General features: G+C 44.8%; 1 protein-coding gene across 8 annotated transcripts; it reads left to right on the forward strand.

Moving 5' to 3' along the window:
* Positions 1-1,670: 1,670 nt before the first annotated feature.
* On the forward strand, positions 1,671-20,652 carry LOC139548971 (arf-GAP domain and FG repeat-containing protein 1-like). 8 transcript variants are annotated; one of them, XM_071358966.1, is made up of 14 exons: positions 1,671-1,986; positions 9,037-9,130; positions 10,744-10,859; positions 11,336-11,498; positions 11,879-12,062; positions 13,456-13,566; positions 14,354-14,440; positions 16,701-16,890; positions 17,204-17,283; positions 17,576-17,701; positions 18,760-18,807; positions 19,684-19,836; positions 19,947-20,041; positions 20,165-20,361. In XM_071358966.1, the coding sequence occupies exons 1-14, from the start codon at positions 1,820-1,822 to the stop codon at positions 20,222-20,224; spliced, it is 1,674 nt and encodes a 557-aa protein (XP_071215067.1). In that variant the 5' UTR covers positions 1,671-1,819; the 3' UTR covers positions 20,225-20,361. The 8 variants fall into 8 exon arrangements, with proteins under 8 accessions (XP_071215067.1, XP_071215069.1, XP_071215071.1 ...); XM_071358968.1 differs by having other exon boundaries at positions 17,600-17,701; XM_071358970.1 differs by lacking the exon at positions 18,760-18,807 and having other exon boundaries at positions 17,600-17,701; positions 20,165-20,652.
* The last annotated feature ends 744 nt before the right edge of the window (positions 20,653-21,396 follow it).

Genomic DNA, 21,396 nt, shown 5'->3' on the forward strand with positions numbered 1-21,396 from the left:
TACTTTTACAGAGAGTATTTGTATTCTGTAAATCAGCTTTGTTTCAAATTAAGTATTTTATCTGTAGTGATTGCAGGCAAAACTTAGCATGGCTGAAGAGTGATGTTATATGTGGGTGTGAAATATGCACTTGTTTCACTCTCCATCTGGTCCACTTCATGCCAACTGTGCTATCCTCCTTCCCTGGTCCCTCAGCATTGGCAGCAGAACCTGTGGGCCTAGCTGCATTCTTTCTCATCAATTCTTTATTGAAGCTGTCATTTTGCCTTTAGGGGGAGAATGTCTGCAGGCAGAAAGTGTAGGCCAGCCCTAATAGGCCTACATCTTACTATTTTAATCACTAGGATCACAGAGCAGGGTAGAAAGGGTTACATCCTCCTTCTCATTCATGTCCATTTTGTATTTTGTCTTAAAATTGTCATTGCATTCTCCACTTATTTCTTCTGCGCTGATACATTTGTATTGATAGACTGATGTTTCTTGACCCATATTCAAAAAGCATCTCAATGTAGGAGTGCTAATCTAGGATAGGTTTTGCCTTTTGAATCATAATGAATAAGAGGAGCAACCTGATCCTAGATCAGCATACCTATTGTGAGACGCTTTATGAGTACAGGCCCAGTACTCTTGAACTATGTTAAGCCAGTGTCCTCCAAGGTAAGTTGTCAAAACAGATCTTCTCTCAGATGTAGGCTACTCAGTGGGACCGAGTCACCCTAGGAGTTCCAGGAAACAGCACTTGTTTTTACACAGTAGGAGCCATGAATGTGAAGCACAGTCACTCACATACATGGGGCATGCAAGCACAACAGCCTTTTCGTTTACTGTCAATGCAGTAGCCCATCACACTGTATGTACCCCAACATTATGTGCAATTTTTTTTCTGAATGATAAGAAAACCAGTGAGAGTAGCACATTCTCAAATTGTGCTCCACCACTAATAAATAAGCAATTTACGATCATTGAAATCTATAACACATCATCGCCTAAGGTACAGTAGGTGACATACAAATATTCTGCACATCTCTGACATCTACAAATCTTCTACACATATCTGACATCTTCTATTCCAGGGATAATCAACTAGATTAAGCCGCTGATTCTTTTGTTGAGCAGATGGTCGGAGGGCTGGAACATAATTATAAATAATTTGTAGACTGCAAATTGACCGCAAGAAGCCCAAAGAGATATAATGTTTGACTAAAACAATCACTTCAAACCTTGCTTGCGTTTGTATATGATCACGTGTCTCTCTATTATGCGTGGGAATACTTGGGAACAGATTTCTTAAATTAAAATCACTTGGAGCTGATTTCCTGTTTTTACAGTCTTTTATGTCCAACAATGTAAATGATAATTTTTTTTGCTCAGAAGACTTACGGAGCAAAATAAAACCACCCCCCGTGCCAAATTCGGCACGAGGGCCGCCAGTTGGGAAAGCTGTTCTATTCTAACTATTATATTCCTCTCATACTTGTTCCAATTAATTATAGACTAATAATAGATTTACATCTAGAGACGTTTGAGATGAGAGGGGTGTTTCCTCTTGGTATCATGAAAAGGAAAGTGCCAGGAATTAGGCCACATGAAATGATAAGTGTCCCCGTTGGGTGGCGCTGGTAAACCCATGGAAATCAGGAGCGTGTAGTGCGTGACTCTCCTCTCTTGACTACAACGCCTCGACTCCAGTTCAACCGACAGTCACAGTAGCCACTCTTCCTTTCAGAATCGGTACCCGTTTAGCAGCAAAAGCTTTTCCCGTTACCTGCAATTCCCCATCCTTCCCTGGTTTTGTTTCCTTCCCCTATTTGTCACAGTGATGGCGGCGAGTGCGAAAAGAAAGCAGGAGGAGAAACACCTGAAGATGCTGAGAGAAATGACGAGTTTGCCTCCCAACAGAAAGTGCTTTGACTGCGATCAGCGCGGCCCAACCTATGCCAACATGACGGTGGGGTCTTTCGTCTGCACCTCCTGTTCTGGCATACTGTAAGTATAAATGTGATTGGATGAGTGACCTTTTCATTCCGCGTTGACAGGCCGCATTCAGGATGCTAACTACCTAGTTACTTGCTAGCTAACCGTTAGCTATAATCCATTCCTCCCCGTCTCTTTCCACTTCGAGCTGTAATTATCTTGTGGGTTGGGTGTCTGCTGTGTTAGCTATAGCTAGCTAAATAACGTTAGATATATTTCGTTAATCTGACTTTATCTAGTACAAGAATATGATAGTTCGCTAAATAACCAGATACAGTTAGCATATCTAAGCAACCAGCGAGCTTACTAGCCTAACTAGCTAGCCACATACTGTAACGGCAATTTACCAGTACAGTAGTTAGCTACAGAAGCTAACGTTAGCTGGATCAAATCAATTAACGCGTTAACCAGTTTAGTTAACTACTGTAGCTAACTCAATTGTAAACTGCTACATGTGAAGGTATCTAAGCGAGAAGCCAGACTGAGATGGGTGTGTTTAGCGAGTTTGAGATGTGTGGACAAGATGAGTATCATTAAAAAACCTGTCACCTGCTGCAGTAGTTTTCACACTGCAACCTGGACTCAGGAGTAGATGTAACATAGTGAACGAAAATCCGGGAGACCTAACTAGTATATGTTACATTTCGTATGCAGGGCTCGCCACACTGACCTTTTTTACAAGGAGCACATGTGCGCCTAAGTTGAAAAATGTAGACGCACACAAAGAAATGTAGGTAGCCAGGGAACCAAAACAGCAGAGAAGTTGAGCCTCGTGCTTCAACGCTCTTATTTGCGTTGTTATATATATATTTTTATTTAACTTGGCAAGTCAGTTAAGAACACATTCTTATTTACATTGACAGCCTAGGAACAGTGGGTTAACTGCCTTGTTCAGGGGCAGAACGACAGATTTTTACCTTGTCAGCTCGAGGATTCAATCTAGCAACCTTTCAGTTACTGGCCCAATGTCCACTATGCTTTTTACTTCCTGCATCTAAGTCATATCTCTGAGTCTACTTAAATAAAAATTCCACCCGAAATCCATCCTTTGGTATTTGTTTCATTAGTCCATTGTTTATATAGTCCCACACAGAAATACAGCTGGATGAGGCGTTTTGCATCATATGGGGCTAAATGTATCAATACTGGCTGTATTTTGAAGGATATATATCTTGAAAACTTGATTGCTGACATGCAAAACATTTTGGGACTATATCAACAATGGACTAGTGAAACAAATACCAAAATATATTTTTTTTGCTGGAGATTTCTTTTAAGTAACCTTCTATCTTATGTAACCATAACAACGGTAACATATCATACTAATTTCAGTGTCCAAGATTTTAGTTTACTATGTTACGTCTAGTCTGAGAGCAGCCTGCACATGAGCCAGCTAACTTTTCTCCTCAGGTGGCTAGCTAGTTTTTTTTTTGTCGACCACCCAGTTAGCTATCAAGCCAGGCAAAGTTGACCATATTAAAACAAGTGTCATCTACCAAGCTATGCAGTTCATAGGGGCAACTCAATTGCAAAATGGCATTTGACTATTTAACATTACAGTATTTCTGTGATGCAAGGTTGATGCTGTACTTCTGGCTTGTACTGTTGTGTAACCAAGCATCTGTATAGTTTGGGATTTGAGGATTAGTGGGGCTGAAGCTGTGCTTTTCTCATTCCTACTCGCAACAAAATAATGCAATCTCAATTAAATGTCAAATATTGTTGAGGAAATTTATTTTAAAAGATCTGGGGGGAAAATAACACCACACGGGCAGAGAAAAAAACAAGAGAATTTTCTAGATTTTTATGTGCCACTCAGCTATTTCATGTCAACCTGACCTTGTTTGTTCAGAATCTGACAATGCCTGGTGATTGCATGCATGGTAAAGAATGACCTGTTACATATCTCAAACAGAGGACGTCATTGGTGACAAGGTAAAAATCTGTCGTTCTGCCCCTGAGCAAGGCAGTTCCCCGGGCGCCGAAGACGTGGATGTCGATTATGGCAGCCCCCAGCACCTCTCTGATTCAGAGGGTTAAGTGCAGAAGACACATTTCAGTTGAATGCATTCAGTTGTACAACTGACTAGGTATCCCCTTTCCCTTTAATCATTTGCTGGTTTGCAGCTAGGTTGAAGAACATCAGGTGTCTTCAACAGCAGCATGCTTGTTTTCGCCATTGAAGGAATTCCTGCAGACATGCAAATGAGATGAAAATGACCCCAGCCCTCCCTGGTTTGCTAGCCTATAATATTCTTTAGTAGATCTATATGATGTAGTTATGCTCATCTTTTCATTATCACTTGTAGAACATCTTTACTCTAAAGTCTTTGGGGGATTTCAGTTTTCACTCTTTCTTACAGTTAGACCTGAAACCACCCATGTTGTGCTAGTCAGTACATTCAGCGATTTTTCATTATTATCAGTTTGTCTATGAGGTTTGCTGTAGCCATTCCTCCCCCTCCTTCCCAGACCACCACTGTTTGCCGAGCACTTTGTGGAGACACTTGTGTAACTTTGTTCAGAAAGAAACACAACCACATTGCCTGTTAATTCAATAAGTTGTTCATTGTAATGTCCTGATTACTTCGTCAATGCTGCCCAGTGAGACGCCAGTCGCCGGGCTTAGCTTTCCTACCCTCAATGCCTCCCTGAGGTCAACCTGTCATGGTCCATTAGCGGATAATGGTTAGCTTAATAATGTCCGAAAAGGTGAAGTGTGTGTGTCCCTCCCTGACTCTCTATTAAGTCCTTCATAGCTCCGTAAAGAGGTAGGGGAACTGAGACTGACTCAGCAGCTTCCCCGTCTGGTTTTCAGGTGCCCCTGTCTCCGTGTTGGGTTTGCCCCGTCAGAATTGTTCTCTTGCACCTCAACCCTTTTCTCTTATGACACACACTGGATCAGTTTTAGGTGTGTACTTGCATCATGAGGTCTAGCCTAAGTGCTACTATCTGGGTGGGCAGTGTTTATCATGTCTTAGTTCTGGCGGGGGAGGGGGGGTGCGCTTCAACTGTGAGAACACTGTGTGAGAATCATTTCAGATGGACAGAGTTTGGCCCTTCTCTCTCATCTCTGTAATGGTTCTGCAGGGATTCCACTGTGAATTTCCCTGTGGTGCTGTAGTATTAAACTTTGATGTGGGATAATGGAATTATTTTCTAAGCTCAGACACACAGGCTCCTCAGCTCAGACACACAGGTTCACACTGTCTCTCAGACTGTGTAATGTGAAAAAGAAGATGGTAGCCAAAACTGTAAAGTGTAGGCTACCTAGACTTACCTACCAAACGAAGGCCTATAGGCTAGCCATATCAGATATGTTATTCATATCTTGTGTAGCTAGTGGTCGATACCTTGTTCCAATGTAATAACACAGTAGCTAGGTGGTTCTTCTTTAGTAATGGCGGGATTATATTTGGTTTCCCAGCAGAACAATGACCTCATTGACCTATCCTCCTTTCTGCTGATCAGGCTATCCATTTTACTTATGCGGTGGATCTGAGTCTTGTGCAAATCTTTCTTGGCAGGACTGAGCGACTGCCATGTTGCTGAGCTAGAGAGACGTGTGGGACGCAGGGGAAAGGACTGTTTTGCTGTCTGCCTCTTGGTACTGTATGTATGCAGGAAGCCTGGTGTGATTCTAGTGTGGGGAAGTGGTGGCATGGCCCTTTGGCCCTGTTTCGCTACATCTGCAGCATGCAGGGTAGTTAAACAGGAAGTGGAAAAATGCAGGAAGTTGCGAATTGACTTCTTCTCTCTCACTTTGGTTCCCAGAAAGGGTAGAGGAGGTTAGCACTGACTGAGAGACATCAAATTACTGTGTGCGGGACAATTTCCCTGACCCAGATTAGTCTTTTTCTTGGACAACACTTTCAGTGGGGACTCTGCATTGAGCAAGAATTTTAGTCCAGGAGTAGGCTTATTCTGGGTCTAAGAAACTGCCCCATTGTGTTCTTTGAGACCCATTTGTGCTTGGCGACTTATACCGACATAAACTAATCATAGTGTTACAAGCTCCTGGTTTAGGCCTATAATTTAAGGATGTGTGTGTTTTGTATTTTTGATAGGATAGCTCTTAGTGCTGCTGGCATGTCTGTCCTTCCCACACGCTGAAGAGAAATGTGAGGGAAATGTGACCAGTTTCACACCCATCCTCCTGAGCTCTGTCTCTTTATTGACCCCCCCGCCCCTTCCCTTCTACAGGAACCTACCTTAAAGACCCCCCTCACTATTTCAATGCTCATTCATAGGACTCTGCTGCTTGATTGTGGCAGTCTTTTACTTCTGTTGATCCTAATGCCTTTTGATTTGGTTTGAGATTAATAGTTGGTTTTTGGTCTCTTCTTCTCGCCATCGATTTGAGTCGTTAACTAGGCCAGTTAGGCTAACTCATTTGAGTTGGCAACTAGGCCAGTTAATTAGGCTAACTGATTTGAGTAGTTATTAATTAAGCTAGTTAGCTAACAGCTTGCCTACTTGTCAGGGGTTGTCTACTTGCCTACTTGTCCCCCCCCCCCCCTGCCTCTGGCTTGTTTAATGGGTGGGGTTGGAATCTACTGTGTAAACACATTCCATATGAAGGTGGAGAGTCTTACCCCAGGAGGAACACAATGTTTGTTGTAGAGGTTTCCTTACAGTAGGAAGTTATTATAGTGACACATTGACTATAGTTCAGCGACCATAGTTCTTTTCTGACCACGTGACTTGACAGGGAAAACCTCAGACCTATTTTAATTTTTTTCTGGTCTGGTTCATTTGATTAGTAAAAACTCCAGAGCCCAACCATAGTTTATGGTGACCTGAATCAAGATGACTGACCGTTGTGTTCTTGTAAGCATTGAATGAATGCTGAACAGTGCTGACGGACACCATGTTATTATCTACAGGGTCATCTATTGGCTTTGGCTAAGAAGTGTGTGTGTCTGAGTACTACAGAGGCGTTGGCTGGTGAGGATGCTGCATAGATGGCCTCTGCTGGGATATGGATTCAGCTCTCTCTCTCTGTCTCCCTCTCTGTCTCTGTCTGTCTCATCCTGGAGGAGTCAGTATGCTAGGCGCTTCCCTGCTGGGTGTTTCCGCTCTCTCTACACATACTGTGTGAGAGTGAGAGAATAGTGTGAAAGTTTGAATACCACTGGGTATGCAAATCAACTGGGTTTCACTGTAACCGCATACACACACTCAGAGTGATTACAAAGTGTCTGAATTGTTCAATTGCGGTGTGATGCCATCCTTTTTCAGGGCTGGAGGGATTTGGAACTCTCTCCCAGTATCTGACCTACTTTCCTCCTCATGAGACTGAACTGATCATTCACATGCCCCCCCCCACACACACACACACACACACACACACACACACACACACACACACACACACACACACACAGTCAAACACTCACTTCACCCTCATGGTTGGCTAACTGGCCAGTCTTAACTAGAGGTTGAAAAGTCAAATGTTCCCTGCACTTGTAACCACAACTGCATTGTCGGGTGTGCTGTACTTTGTGCCAGCATGAACACGGTCGGAATGATGCTTCTGACAGGCTGAATAGAATGCATGTATTGGTCTGGGTCGCATTCATTAGTGCACTTCACACCGTAGCAAAATGCTTTGCAGCGGAAAACAAGCATTTCTCAAGTTCAAGCTAGTTCCTCCCCGTTTTGGTCCGTTATCTTTCGTTTGGTGTGTGGTGTGTAACACAGGTTGACTGTAATCTCAGTGTGAGACCTTGATGTGTCAGTCATTCTATTTGTGACAGAAAGTGGATACACCCCAAAGCCCAATAGTAGATCTGAATATACAACTACCCCTGTAATTGGGCACTCTGACTGTGGCTCCAGTCAGTCAGTTCATTGAGTAGTGTTGTATAGAACGGAAGATGGAAGGTGATGGATGGGTGATCCATAGTCATACAATGAGCTGCTCTACCATTTGGGTGGCACTCATCCCTAATTTCAACAGAGGGCTAAAGGCAAGAGCAGTGAATAATTGAAGACCAGCCCTAGTCTAGTCTTACACAGCGTTGCTCTCTCCCTCCCCAGTTCTCTATAGCTTTTAGATCTCTTAGGTCTCCATGGAGACTGTTTAGGCAAAGTGTGTGTGAGGACCACCATTCGCAGATTTCTTTTAACGTAAAATATCTTGGCTGTCAAATTTTGTCCATTTTAGCAGTGAATGTAAACAGGCCTGTTATTATAAACAATTTGCATTGTGAAAGTAATGTAAAATTGTGTATTATATCATTAATACTCCAAACTGTCACTATTTATAAAAAATATATATATTTATGAATGAATGAAACATTACAAAAATTGCGGACCACCTGCAGTACCCCGGACCACAGGTTGAAAACCAGTGGTCGAGAGCAAATGTTAACGAGACAAATCTTACTAACAAGTGCTGAGGCTCAGGTGACCTGAGTGACACAGGGTATAGTTTCACCTGTTCCTCAGACTTTTTTTTTCTCCCCTTCTTGAAATGGCACGCACACCGGAGCAGAGCCGTGCACAGGAAATGGAGGCAGGAAACCGGCCCGCCTGATGGCTCGGGCTCACTCACACATCACAAGGAGACTCGAGCACATACTCTAAAAGCTCACACACTTTCATCAAACACTCACACACACACACACACACACACACACACACACACACACACACACACACACCTAGGCTAACACTAACTGCCTTCAAGTGTAACGGAGCTAGGTGGCTCAACGAGCATTGCATCTCTCCCCCTCCTCTCTAGTGATGTCTCTGTTGTCCCAGATTCTGCAGTAATAAGCCCAGCAGAACTCAGCACGTTCCTAATTAATCGCGCCAGTCTGAGGAGCTGTCAGTACAGGGATCTGAATCTTATGATCCTATCTAATGGGAGTGCTCTTAATCTGTGATCCTTTACAATTAAATTAACCCCCTTCCTGCTTTCTCTCCCCTCTTTCCCGCTCTCTGCTGTTCCCTCCTCTCCCTCCCCTCTCCCATCTTCCTGTTCTTTCATTTCTCCTCCCCTTTCCCATCTTCCCCCCTCATTCTTCTCTTCTCTCCTCCCTCTCCTGTCCTTAGGCGAGGGCTGAACCCACCCCACAGAGTGAAGTCCATCTCCATGACGACCTTCACGCAACAGGAAATCGAGTTCCTCCAGAAACACGGCAATGAGGTAGGGCCAAACATTGTGACCGGGCCCCACAGACCTCCCAGGGCTGTTGTCAACATGGCTGATGTCTGCCTGGGTCATATTCACTAGGAACCAAAGGGAAGCAAACAGGCCAAAATGAAATGCTAGTTTTTGTTGTCCAGCTCTTCCAGTTCTTAGCACCCCGATGGAGACTAGAATGCAGAAACACATAGGTTTATAATGATAAAGAAGTGTTTTTCAAGCCTGGTCCCAGATCTGTTTATGCTCTCTTGCTGACTTCTATGCTCATTGTGATGGCCAGGCACACAAACAGATCTGGGACCCGCCTAGTAGCCTATGTTTCTATTCAACTTCCATTGTCCTCCAAGCTAGGCCACCTTTCGTATGTCCCCACCTCTTTTATTTTTATTTTTCTTCCGTTTAACCTTTATTTGACTTGGCAAGTCAGTTCTTATTTACAATGATGGCCAAACCCGGACGATGCTGGGCCAATTGTGCGCCACCCTATGGGACTCCCAATCATGGTCGGATGTGATACAGCCTGGATTTGAACCAGGGACTGTAGTGATGCCTCTTGCACTGAGATGCAGTGCCTTAGACCGCTGCGCCACTCAGGAGCTCTTAATCTATCAGTCTAAGGAGGGCTGGCAGGCTGACGCCTTGTCCTCAATGCCCTGAGACTTACTCTAACCCCAGATCATGGAATTCCATACGTTGTGTTCCACAATCCTATATGGCCGGCCTCACCCTTTCCCCCTTTTGGTTTTGGGTGTCATTCCGCAGATATTTCCTCTAATCCTGTAAAGTGTGATTTGTGTGTTCGCTGAGAATAGCGTGGTGGCGTGCCGACCGGGTGGCCACGGCACAACAGACACAGAGCAGCTCTTTCAGGAGATGGTGCTCTGATGCTCACTCATGCATTCCATGTGTCTGGTTATTTATTTAGTTGGCCCTGACACACACACACACACACACACACACACACACACACACACACACACACACACACACACACTTTAATCTGCCAAGGATTCCGAATTGGAGTAATGCGCTTCTGCGAGATGATGTGGTAGTGAATTGAGCCTGTGCTTGTCCTTGTTGCTGTTCTGCAGGCTATGTATGTCAGGTGTTTAATGTGAGAAGAATATTTTAGGCCTATTGGAAACATTGACACAAGCCTTGGAGGACATGCATTATATTCAGCCTTGACTTTACTTTCTGCTGCTGTCTGTCCTCTTGTTATAAATAGTTTGTGTTTCTCGGTCTCTCCCTCGGTCTCTCTCTCTGTTTCAGTATGTATTTGGTTGTTTGTCTGCGTCTAATTGTAAAATGCTAGATATCCATGTCTGTGTAACATCTCTTATCCCTTGGCAAGTTGGCTGTAGATCGCTCCATTTCCGGGCTCCCAAGAGACACCCTGGAATGACCCTGAGTGTGCTACATTCTGCTGCTGCTGTCTTGGCCTGGAGGTGTTGGAAGGGTTTTCTCTCTCTCTTTCATGTTTGTCTTTTTCCTCTAAAGGTGATGAACCACATCTTCTGATTTGGATGTGACTTTTTATTCGCCTTTCATTTTTCACCAAACATGTTTTTCTGCTCTCTCTGTCCGTCCCCTCTCTCGTCTGTCTTCTCTAGTCATGCAAACAGATATGGCTGGGGCTTTACGACGACAGAACTGCCTCCATACCGGACTTCAGGGAACCCCAGAAAGTCAAGGAGTTCCTTCAGGAGAAATACGAGAAGAAGAGATGGTGAGAGGCTGCTGTAGAGTCCATAGAGCTCTGGTCAGAAGGAGCAGCAAGGCACTTTGGAGCAGTAACAACCCAGATGTATTTGGTGGATGATATCTAGGTCACTGTATGCGTTAGTTGGAATCCAAAAGGAAAGTCTAATATTTACACATAACCGTCATACCAGTCAGCATAGCGGGACAAGAAAGCAAGGAAGAGGGTGGCGGAAAAAGCGAGCCAGAACGACGGTATCCGTTGCTATGGTGATATCAGTAAACAAACAGTGCGAATCAACATCCGGTAGGAAACACCGCGACGGCAAAAGTTGGAACTATTTTAACTCTGACGGCAAGTCCCGTTTACCGTGGCGGCTGTCGGCATTTACAGTCATGCTATCATTGAAAACTTGCTCTGAGATGCTGGGTTATAGGAGTCCATTTCAATTAAAGCCTGTGTTGCTGTGTAACCAATTGAACATGGTTGTTGTTGTGATTTAGGTTTGTTCCCCCGGAGCAGGCCAAAGTGGTGGCTTCTGTCCATGCCTCCATCTCCGGCTCGTCAGCCAGCAGCACCAGCAGCACCCCCGAGGTCCGACCCCTCAAAACACTGCTGGGGGAGTCGGCCCCCACCTTGCACCTCAACAAACACACGCCCAGTCAAGTAAGACACACACTGGTTACTCAGCTGGCTGATAACAAGCCGTACAACGTTTTCCCGTACCTGAAGTAGGGCCCAGGGAGTTTTTCCTGGAAAGATCATGTGTTCAGGAAACCCTCCTGGCTCTAGTAGGCAAAACATTTATTTTTTTAGTTGCTTTCGACAAGATGGCCTGTGTGAAGTGTGGATATCCAGGTGAACTATTTCTGCATGGTTGAAGTGTCCGTCTCTGAGTTAACTGGGTCATATTTAGCACGAAATGGAGTGAAACAGGGAGGTTCCATCCAAATTTCTGTCCAATAAGAAACGCCCATTTTTGTTTTCTGTTGCAAAGCGTTTTCCTACGGCATGCCCCAATGAACACAGCCCTGTTGTCTCTCTAGTCTCCGGTGGGGAGTCGTGCGGCCCAGGCCCTCCAGCTGAGCCAGCAGCAGCAGTTCCACGACAAGAAGTTTGACCTCCTCAGCGACCTGGGCGGAGACATCTTCGCCGCACCGCCCCACTCGCAGACTGCAGCAGGCTCGGCGGCCAACTTTGCCAACTTTGCACATTTCAACAGTCAGCCAGGTAAGGAGGAGTGGCACGAGCTGCATCGGTCCCTGGAGCGGTCACTACACCTTGTCATAAAAACCCAGTGGTTACATCTACTGCTTAGTGCTTAGACTTCGTTGGTCAATGATACTTCTACTCAATGATACACTCGTACTTATGGAATTAGAAAAAGGTCAATTTCCTGAAGAGTATTTTGGGTGTTTGCTTCAGCTTTCCAAAAGTCTGTTTTATGGTAGTGGAAGAGACTTTAGAGGCATTTCAATTTTCATTCATTTCAAGGGTATTGACCTTCACTTTTTCTTACCACACTTTGTTTGTATCGTGAGATGAAAAACATACACATACGAACAACAACTTGCACACAAACAACGACTACATCTCCTCTGCCCAGACCCGCATGTTCACACCCCCATCCCTAGTGCCTGCATTATGGTTTGCCACATGGCCTTAAATTGTACCAATCTGTTTTTCTCGGTTGCCCAGGCTATTTCAATAATAAATAATTCGATTTTTCCATTGTTAATGATGGCGGATTGGTTGATTTTGAAGTTCTTGCAGGAAGATACTGATGTCTCTGTGCCAACTGTGCCCAGTTCTTGCTGGGTGTTGAAGTTAAATTGTGAACCATTTATAATCTTCGATAGCAGAGGCAAGTCAGACATCTAGTCTTGAGGTGGTTGCTGAGTTCCAAGTCAACATTGGTGCCTGTCAACCTAGCATTCACCATTCTACTGAAGTTGCTCTTTTCAACTGTGATATCACATTGAAATGTAATTGAATTCTCATGAATAGAAGCACCATGGCAAAGAAATAAAATGGGGTTTCAAATAAACACTGTTACTCTTACCAACCAAACATTCTACATTAAAGCATTCTATAGAGACCCTATTAAATAACTAATTCTATTCATTCTACCAACTTTGCTTTGGTTTATTTATTATTTGTAATATTCAGAATTGCCATGACGATGAGAGCGTGGAATCAATGGATGTACTGTGTGCTTCATTTAAAATATGTTTTACATTGAACCAGGACAGTGGCAGACACACACACACACACACACACACACACACACACACACACACACACACTAGAAGGGAACACGAGCTTAGGTCAGGGCAGTGCTCTATAGGAGAAAGTGAACCTGTCATCATCACATCCATTTTTGGATGGTCATTGTCATCTGGTGCCAGTCTGTCATTAGCTAGTCTGTCATTAGCCATCTAGTTTAGTTCCATATCTCTCAATGTGTCATTTCTGTCCAAATGGCACACTATTCCCTAAAGCAATAGAGTGCCATTTGGGTTACTGCCTGTGTCATGTGATCATTAATCGTCTCATTCATTGAGTCCTGTTTTGTTTGTCCTTTTTGATTTTATGTGTGTCTGACCCTGGTACAAACCTCCAGCTGCTCAGAACGCAAACGCAGATTTTGCTAACTTTGATGCGTTTGGGAGCGCGGGTCCATCGGGTGCTGTCCCCTCGGCACCCCAAGCCCCCTTCCAGACCTCACATACAGGTAGAGCATGCTCCATTCACCTCTCATGGCCAGTCTATCTCACACACGCTCACATTTTCACACAGGTCACTGTTAGGCACTCTTTCTCCTTTCCCAGAGGCTCTGTCTTTCTGTCGCTGTGTGTCTCTCTCTCTGTGTCTGTTTCTGTGTTACACACTCACATCAGTTCACTCCTGCTTGTCATGTGTTTGTGTCCATTTTGTCTGTGTTGTAGTTAGCATTAATGACAACAATTCACTCTCATTGGCTCTGTATTTGCTAGCTGGCTGCTCAAGGCACACACACTCACTGGCTAGTTTCCCCAAGGGAATTAGTTTTGAATGTACCACACCGCCCTCTGCTGGACACTGTCTGCAGATGACCTCTTGACTTCTATGCAGTGGTGGATGGGAAAGCACTGCTCTCTGGGTGCATCGCAGCACTCTACAGTGGCGTCCTCTCCTTGTCTCCTTTCCATCATCCGCACTGATCTGAAAGAATCTGCTTTCACCTATCCTATATGTTTTCAGATCTGTGCAGAGCGCAGATGAGGAAACCACTTTAGACTATGGAGATGCACCTCTTTCTCTCAAAGGCTCCTCCTTCTCTCATTCACAATGATCACCACACTGCCTGGCTTCTGCTTTCACACTGACTCCATTCGCTCTGTTATGATTTGGTTTTTCTTTTGGGTGACGTTCACACTTTTCCCCCCTTTTTGGTTTATATTTCTTTCTCTTATTTTTTTTCACCCTGTTTCTCTGGTACTCATCCCCCCCCCCCGCCCCCATCCTGTTTTGGCTGCCAGCGTTCATGTCCCTCTCATCCAGCCGCAGTGTGGGTGAGTTTGCCACCGCTGGCACTGCTCTACCTCACCCGGGTGCAGGTGCTCACAGTAAGTTCTCTCCCTCACTGTGCTCAGCCTCTAAATAACACCGTACTCTACTCTCTGTCTGTCTGGTAGGCTCTAGGGGTTTTCCCATATCAATGCCTATGGTTGTTCCTATTGATGAGTGTGTCTTTGCCTGTCTGTGGATGCATGTGTTGTATGCTCGTCATTGTTTGCTGACCTGTTCATATCCAGAAATACAGGGCCACTGCTGCAAAATAACATGATGTCATGCAGTCTAAACTGCAGCCAACTATTGAAAGAAAATATGGGTAACTTTTACCTCCATCTGGAACTCTTATCCTGCAGAAAATCGTCTTAAGAATGATTTGAGATTATTAATAAAAATTCGAAAGAGATTTCTCCACCTGTGTATTGTACTAAGATCTTGTAACAGTGTAGGTGATTCAGTAAATTCACTGTAGGTGTGTTCATTTGTTAAGACAGGAGAGTAGACAGGATTTCTTATTCCATAGCAACAGTCGGGTTCCACCCTCAAACCACTCCCCGTGAAGTGATGATGCTTCAACTCTCACGCCGTTTCCTCAGACTGTGACCTAACCTTAGTCTCTGTGCCAAACTAACCCTCAGTGTAAGACGATTGGTAAGAAAGACACCAATCTTCCTACAAACACACTTGAAGCCACTGTGTGACTCTTGCGACAGTCCGACTAAGGCGCATGACTCCCGTTGGGCTCATTTCAAGTCTGCCACCGTTGACCCCATTTAGATCTGACTGTTATACTTCCTCAACAGTATAATGCAGATCCTCTCCATTGATTTCAGGTCAGATGAAGCACGGCGCTGTTGTAAATGACAGATGACACTGCTGTACTCTGTAGATGCTGCCTGCATCCAGTAACACAGTGTTCAATTCAGCCTCCCAGATTTACACTGCACAGTCAGGAACACACACACACACACACACACCCAGGTCCCTCTTGTTTGACTACTTTCTGTCATCACTCTCGCAGGTAGCACGGCCTTTGGGGCCTAGTTAACGCTAGCAAGTTAACGCTAGCTATTTAGCTAATTTTGACCACTTCCCCAAATCCTGTAGTGTCGAGTTTGGATGATTCAGTTCCTCCCTCCAGAGCCAGAGTAACTCCTCCTCCGCAGGAACACCCAATGGGCCGGTAGACAGAGACACTACTAGCGTCCCCGCCGATAGAGACGCAGCTCTGGCTGACCTGGATACCATCTTTAGCTCTGACAAAACGGAGCAAGGTTAACCTGTCCCTGCTGCGAGCCAGCCCCCACTCTGTTTGGCAGATGTGTCGAGTAGAGTGAGATGGCTATCGGGTTGGGGACGATGAGCTCATGCATGGTGTAGAATAGGTAATGTCCGGGTCCCATCGTTTCTGAACCAGCAGGGACAGTGGGTCCTCATTTAAAGGTTGCGTCATACCACATCACAGCTTGCGGGGTGCTGCAGAATGGGTTGCATGACGTCATAGTATTTTACTGTCAGCCAATGTTGACATTGACCACCAGAGGGCATCTTTTTGACGTTTGTTGGTGCTTGCTTACTTTTCGAAAAATAATAGACATTTTGATTGCTTTACCGTATGCGAAAGAGCATATTCCAAGGTTTTTAATTAACCTAGTTTTGCCAAACAACACAATGTTTTACAGATGGTCTCCCTTTCAAAATATGTTTTATCTAGAATAACCACAGCTCCATGCCTGCTGATGAAAATCAGCAAATACTCATTTGGAGAAATATCCTTTCTATTGTATTCTCTTATTTCATCATATTCATATTGTAAAGGGCTGGGGAATATAAGCATGTGATGTTTGCTAAATGAACAAGTTAATTTAATTGACATGGCGCCTCCATAGCCTCAGCTATTATAGCACAGATAAATGCATATTAAAACACTATTCTGTTCTTTTGAAATTGTCTTAGTAGCATGTTTTTTTATGACCTCCCTAAACAAAATATGAATATATTTATTTGTGATTGTAGATATTACATAGATTTATTAGACTGGAGGCTATTGGTAGGCTACTCATCGAGTCCCGGCTATTCTACTGTTAATATGCAGACGGGGATGCAGACCTTCATGGCGCTTTGTGGATGAAAGGCTCAGGAAAGTTTGAGTCAGTTATGATATTTATCCCAATGTAGGCCTACTGGTAGAGGGTCAGGTCTCCTTTGTGTGGGCATGTGTTGTTGCTCTCGCTGCCGTGTGTAGGAGACGGATGGAGCTTCTACAGTACCCTCCTGGCCTCCTGTGTTGTGAACCAGTCTGTGTGTTTTCAGGAGGTAGTGTCCCGAGCGGGGTTCCGGGCTCTCTCCCCCCGGGGGTGTCGGCAGGACTGCGTCACCCCCAGAGTCAGCTGACGGGTACGTCGGCGGCAGACCGCTACGCCGCGCTGGCCGAGCTAGACAATGTGTTCGGCTCTTCGGCCCCCGCCACCAGCGTCTACAACACCGTCAGCACTTCACAAGGGTACGAGAACACACCATCAGATGAATTCACCCTTTTTCCATTACCCTCTAGTCTATGCCTTGAGGTCTTTCTGTCTGTCTCATATTGACATCTTTGTAAATATATAAATCAACTTTCTTGTTATCAACAAGTAGGTCTGTCTTTCAAAATGATACTTAGCCCTCTCACCTCAAATCGCACCCTATTCTCTAAAAGTGCACTACTTTTAGCACTACTGCTAGGGACCATGTAGGTGTAATAGGCTGTCACTTGGGATACAGCCTCTGTCATGCTGAGTCCATGGGTTCACTCTAATGCCGTTGTTGTGTCCCAGGGGGATGTTTGGCCCTGTGACAGGAGTCTCGTCAGCCCAGGCACAGCAATGCATGTCCAGCATGCCCCAGGGTTTTGGAGGTGAGTGACATCACTCCATGTGTGTGTTTCCATCCCTACCCTTTCCCCTCTCAGTGTGCGCTACACTAGTTCACTCGCCTCTTGGGTTTAAAAACCATTGGGTAGGTGTAAGCATGGAAGTTTTCTTCATATTTCACTCACTGTCTTGCGTCTATTACTTTTCAGTCCATGAGGGCGAGTGAATGAGTGCACACTTCGGGGAGAATGGGGTGGATTAGAATGGGACCACAACCCATTTCTCCAGAGCTGAAGTAGACACTTAGCTACTCAGAGATGAACTAATAGGAGTTAGATGTCTTCTCTTCCCTTCTGCCAGGTCTGTCAACAAACCCTTTTGCTGCTGCAGCGGTTGCCCCGGCGACAGCCACCACCAACCCCTTCCAGAGCAATGGGAGAGCAGCGGCCGTGGCGGCAGCAGGTGGGGACACGCCACGGAAGTCTTGCATACCCAATGTACTTGAAACTAAAGCCATAGGCTGTGTCCGAAATCATTTTTCTTACTATTTACAAAAAATTCTATACTATGTACTGTTTAGATAGAACATACTGTTCACTAAAAATGTATGCAGTAAGCAACGAATATCAACATACGAGACACGCATACTGAGAAGGCGTCATATAATGCGCAATTGGGTTGTTCCCCGCCATTCGTACATCACGTCTGATTATGTGGTAGTCTGAAAAGACAAGTATCTTCCTCAATAGCATGCAGCGAGTTCGTACTAGATGAAAAGCCGAAATGAGTATGACGTCCTGGAATTGAACGCTTTCAAAATGTTCTAAATATCACATACTCTAAAATATTTTATTTTGCTCATACCCAATCAACATACTATTTAGAACGCAAGTACGGGTATTCGGACGTGGCCACTGAGTTAGATAAGAGGGCGCACCCAAAGCCTCATGGGCAGCCCCATTGCAAAGATACTAGATGAGCTCTGACGTACATCTCTATGACTAAAGCTGATCTAACTATCAGTGGTTAGTGGCCGTTTTGAGGTAGTGCAGAACAAAGTCATGCTAAAATCTCCCAAATTAACTGAGGCAGGTGATCATGTAAAAGCTTCTCTGTCGCAAAATTCAAGGAATAGCCTAGTAATCAACCGAAATCTCACAAGTCCATATTCTTAGATTACTTTTACAGAGGATGACTGTGACTGCCTGAAACCCTGTGAGAGGACTCGTGGTCATGGTCATCAGAGGTCATAATGAGGTTATGAACCAGATGCCGTCACTTCATCGCTCAGCTAATTGTATTCATCTCTAAGTCGATTGCCGTTGGCTCGGCTGCTACAAGATGGCGGCATTATTCACTAACAATTGTCTGAAGCTAAATGAGGATTTAGTCCAAGTAGTAACAGTCTTACATAGAGTAAATCGGAGAGACACTGATTGGTGACTGAGTGTTTCTGTAAAGAGAGTGTGTAAGTGCAAATGATAATGGCTCTGTCTGATTGCTCTCGTGATGCTGGACAGGCCTGTTTGGGGCTCTGCATGGGCAGGGTTACCCTCCAGCCCACTTTGGTAGGTCCCCTCCTCCTCTTCCAGCTCACTCCTTCTCTCCTTCCTTCCCTTCCTCCACTCTGCCTCCCTGTGTCTTGGCTCTGGCAGTGCTTCCTAGAGCTCCCCAGAGCGTCCTGTGACTGTCTCGCCGACTGTGCATGTGTTGTGTGCCTTGACCCCAGTGCTGCTTCTACTGTATCTGTGAGTGTGGGGGTCCTGATGCCTCAGCTGCCCTCACCAATCCCCCCTCTGCCCTCACTGATGCTCCCAGACTGTAGTAATGTGGCATCGCTGATTACCCCATCTCGCCCCTTGCTGGCCTAGAGAAATAGCCTAACTAACAGTCGTAGCTTTTCAGACTATAGCTGTTGGCAGTGTGTATGTCCTCCAGCTGAGCTCTGAGGTTATAAACTGGTGTTGAAAGGACATCAAACTGCCAGAACCATTTAAGAGTATCCTTTAACTGCACAACCATCTTGACTGTAATCTTATTGTTTTTCAACCTCCTGGATTCTGTACACTGCCTTTGCTAAGAGTGCATATACCCTGAGTGCTTTAGCATCTACCACACAGCTACAGTACTGTCTAATTTAATGCTGGTTATGTTATGGATAGAGCTAGTCTCTGTAGGTGTTTTGTTGTTGCTGTGTTTGTTTCTGTGTTTAACTGTAAACTGCTCAGTAAAGGTGTTTTAGTTCAGCTTGTGTGCCAATGTTAACCTGGCGTCAGGTGTGATTATAGCTTGACGAGGTAGGTAGGGGGGGTGTGTGTGTGCGCGCGCAGATGTTTTGTAGTCTGCGTTAGCACTTAGCAGTAATCGTGTAGCACAAGCTCTGTGTAACTGATGTGATATTGTGTAGATTGTGAGTGTCCTCTCCTCTCCCGCCTATCTTGCAGCCACGTTTGGCACAGGGTCCATGAGCATGCCAGCCGGATTCAGGACCGCTGCTACCTACAACCTCCCCACCAGCTTCAGTGGGACCTTCCAACCTCCCTTCCCAGGCCAGGCCCCCTTCCCCCAGCCTCTGGCATATCCCCAGCAACCCAACGGTGTGTGTGTGTGGGTGTTTGCATGGGTGCATGTGTGCTTTGCATGAATTTGTGTAGTGTACCCTTTTCATTTAAACCTTGATTATTCAACTCTTTCTCTGGTCTACCAGGAGTGGGGTTTTCAGCCTATGGACAGGCCAAGGCTGTGGTGACCCCCTTTGGACAGGCGATGGCCGCACCAGGGGTCTCTAGTGACCCCTTCTTGGTGAGTGGGACCATCAGGTGGTTTTCAACCAAATGTCCAGACTTGTCAGTTTCACTAGTGGTGATTTAATGGCTCTCCTTCCCTCTCTCTCTCTCTCTCTCTCTCTCTTTGTCGTCCTTCCAGGCCGGCGCCCCTTCAGGACACTACCCCTCAGGAAGCTCTTCAACAAATCCTTTCTTATAGCGCTGCTCCACCCAAACTTCCACCACTAGGGTGTTGTCAACTGGCGTGCTCCGCTCTCACCTCTTGCACTGTTTTTGTTTTACAAGACGCTTTTAAAAGACAGACACTGTTTCTAAAACTGGTATTTTGTATTATGTTTTAAGAACAATGATAACAACAAAGTGATGTAACTGACACCGTCCATGACAACAAAAATCAAAACAAGGTAAAGGTGTGTGGAGGGAGGGGTTGTTAGGGGCGACAGGAAGCCTAGCGGTTAAGAGCGTTGGGCCAGTAACCGAAAGGTTGCTGAATCGGTGAAAAATCTGTCGATGTGCCCTTGAGCAAGGCACTTAACCCTAATTGCTCCTCCTGTAAGTTGCTCTGGGTAAGAGTGTACGCTAAATTACTTAAATGTAAATGTGTTAAAGGGATGGGGTCTCCTCTCATCCTCTATCTAACCTGTGAACTGGCCCGGACTCAGCTGAGGCATATGTATATTCAAACTGGCTGATACTAAGTTATTGCAAAATATTCCCATTCATTACGCTGGAATTTTGTAAATATTTTTTTCTTAGTGGAAATTAGCTCTGTGCATATCAGTATTTGTACATTTAACACAAGTTTAAGGGCAGAAATGTTATTTGGGAAAGCTGAGAAGACTACTTGGAGTTGCTTTATTTGTAAAGAGGAACCAAAAGGGGTTTGTGCAGCGTGATATCGGTAGGACTATTTTTACAGAGAAAAAAAGAACATGCATTTCATCATTTATTAAATGAAAGGGGGAGGTGTCTCCTCTTCTGTGATTGGCCCCAAGGGCAGAGGCTCCACCTGGAAGGGAATTGGCTCTCACCTATGCTCTGACCTGTCCTGCTGTCCGGGTGGTTTACCACAATATAGACTGAAGACCACTGACTTTGGGTGTTAAAGAGATTTAAGTTAATGTGTGTGTGTGTGTGTGTGTATATATATATATATGTGTATATATATGTACATATATATGTATGTATATATATGTACATATATATGTATGTATATATATGTATTAAAATGAATTTTAACTAAAAAGAATGACCAAACCATGCCTTTGTATTGCTGCACTGTACATCTCCATTTTCATATTTAAATATTTTGTGTGTGTGTGTATATATAGATGATGTTGCAGTCTGAATGTGGAGATCTTGCTCAGGAGT

This window comes from Salvelinus alpinus, chromosome 22, assembly GCF_045679555.1.
Source record: "Salvelinus alpinus chromosome 22, SLU_Salpinus.1, whole genome shotgun sequence".
Taxonomy (NCBI): Eukaryota; Metazoa; Chordata; class Actinopteri; order Salmoniformes; family Salmonidae; genus Salvelinus; species Salvelinus alpinus.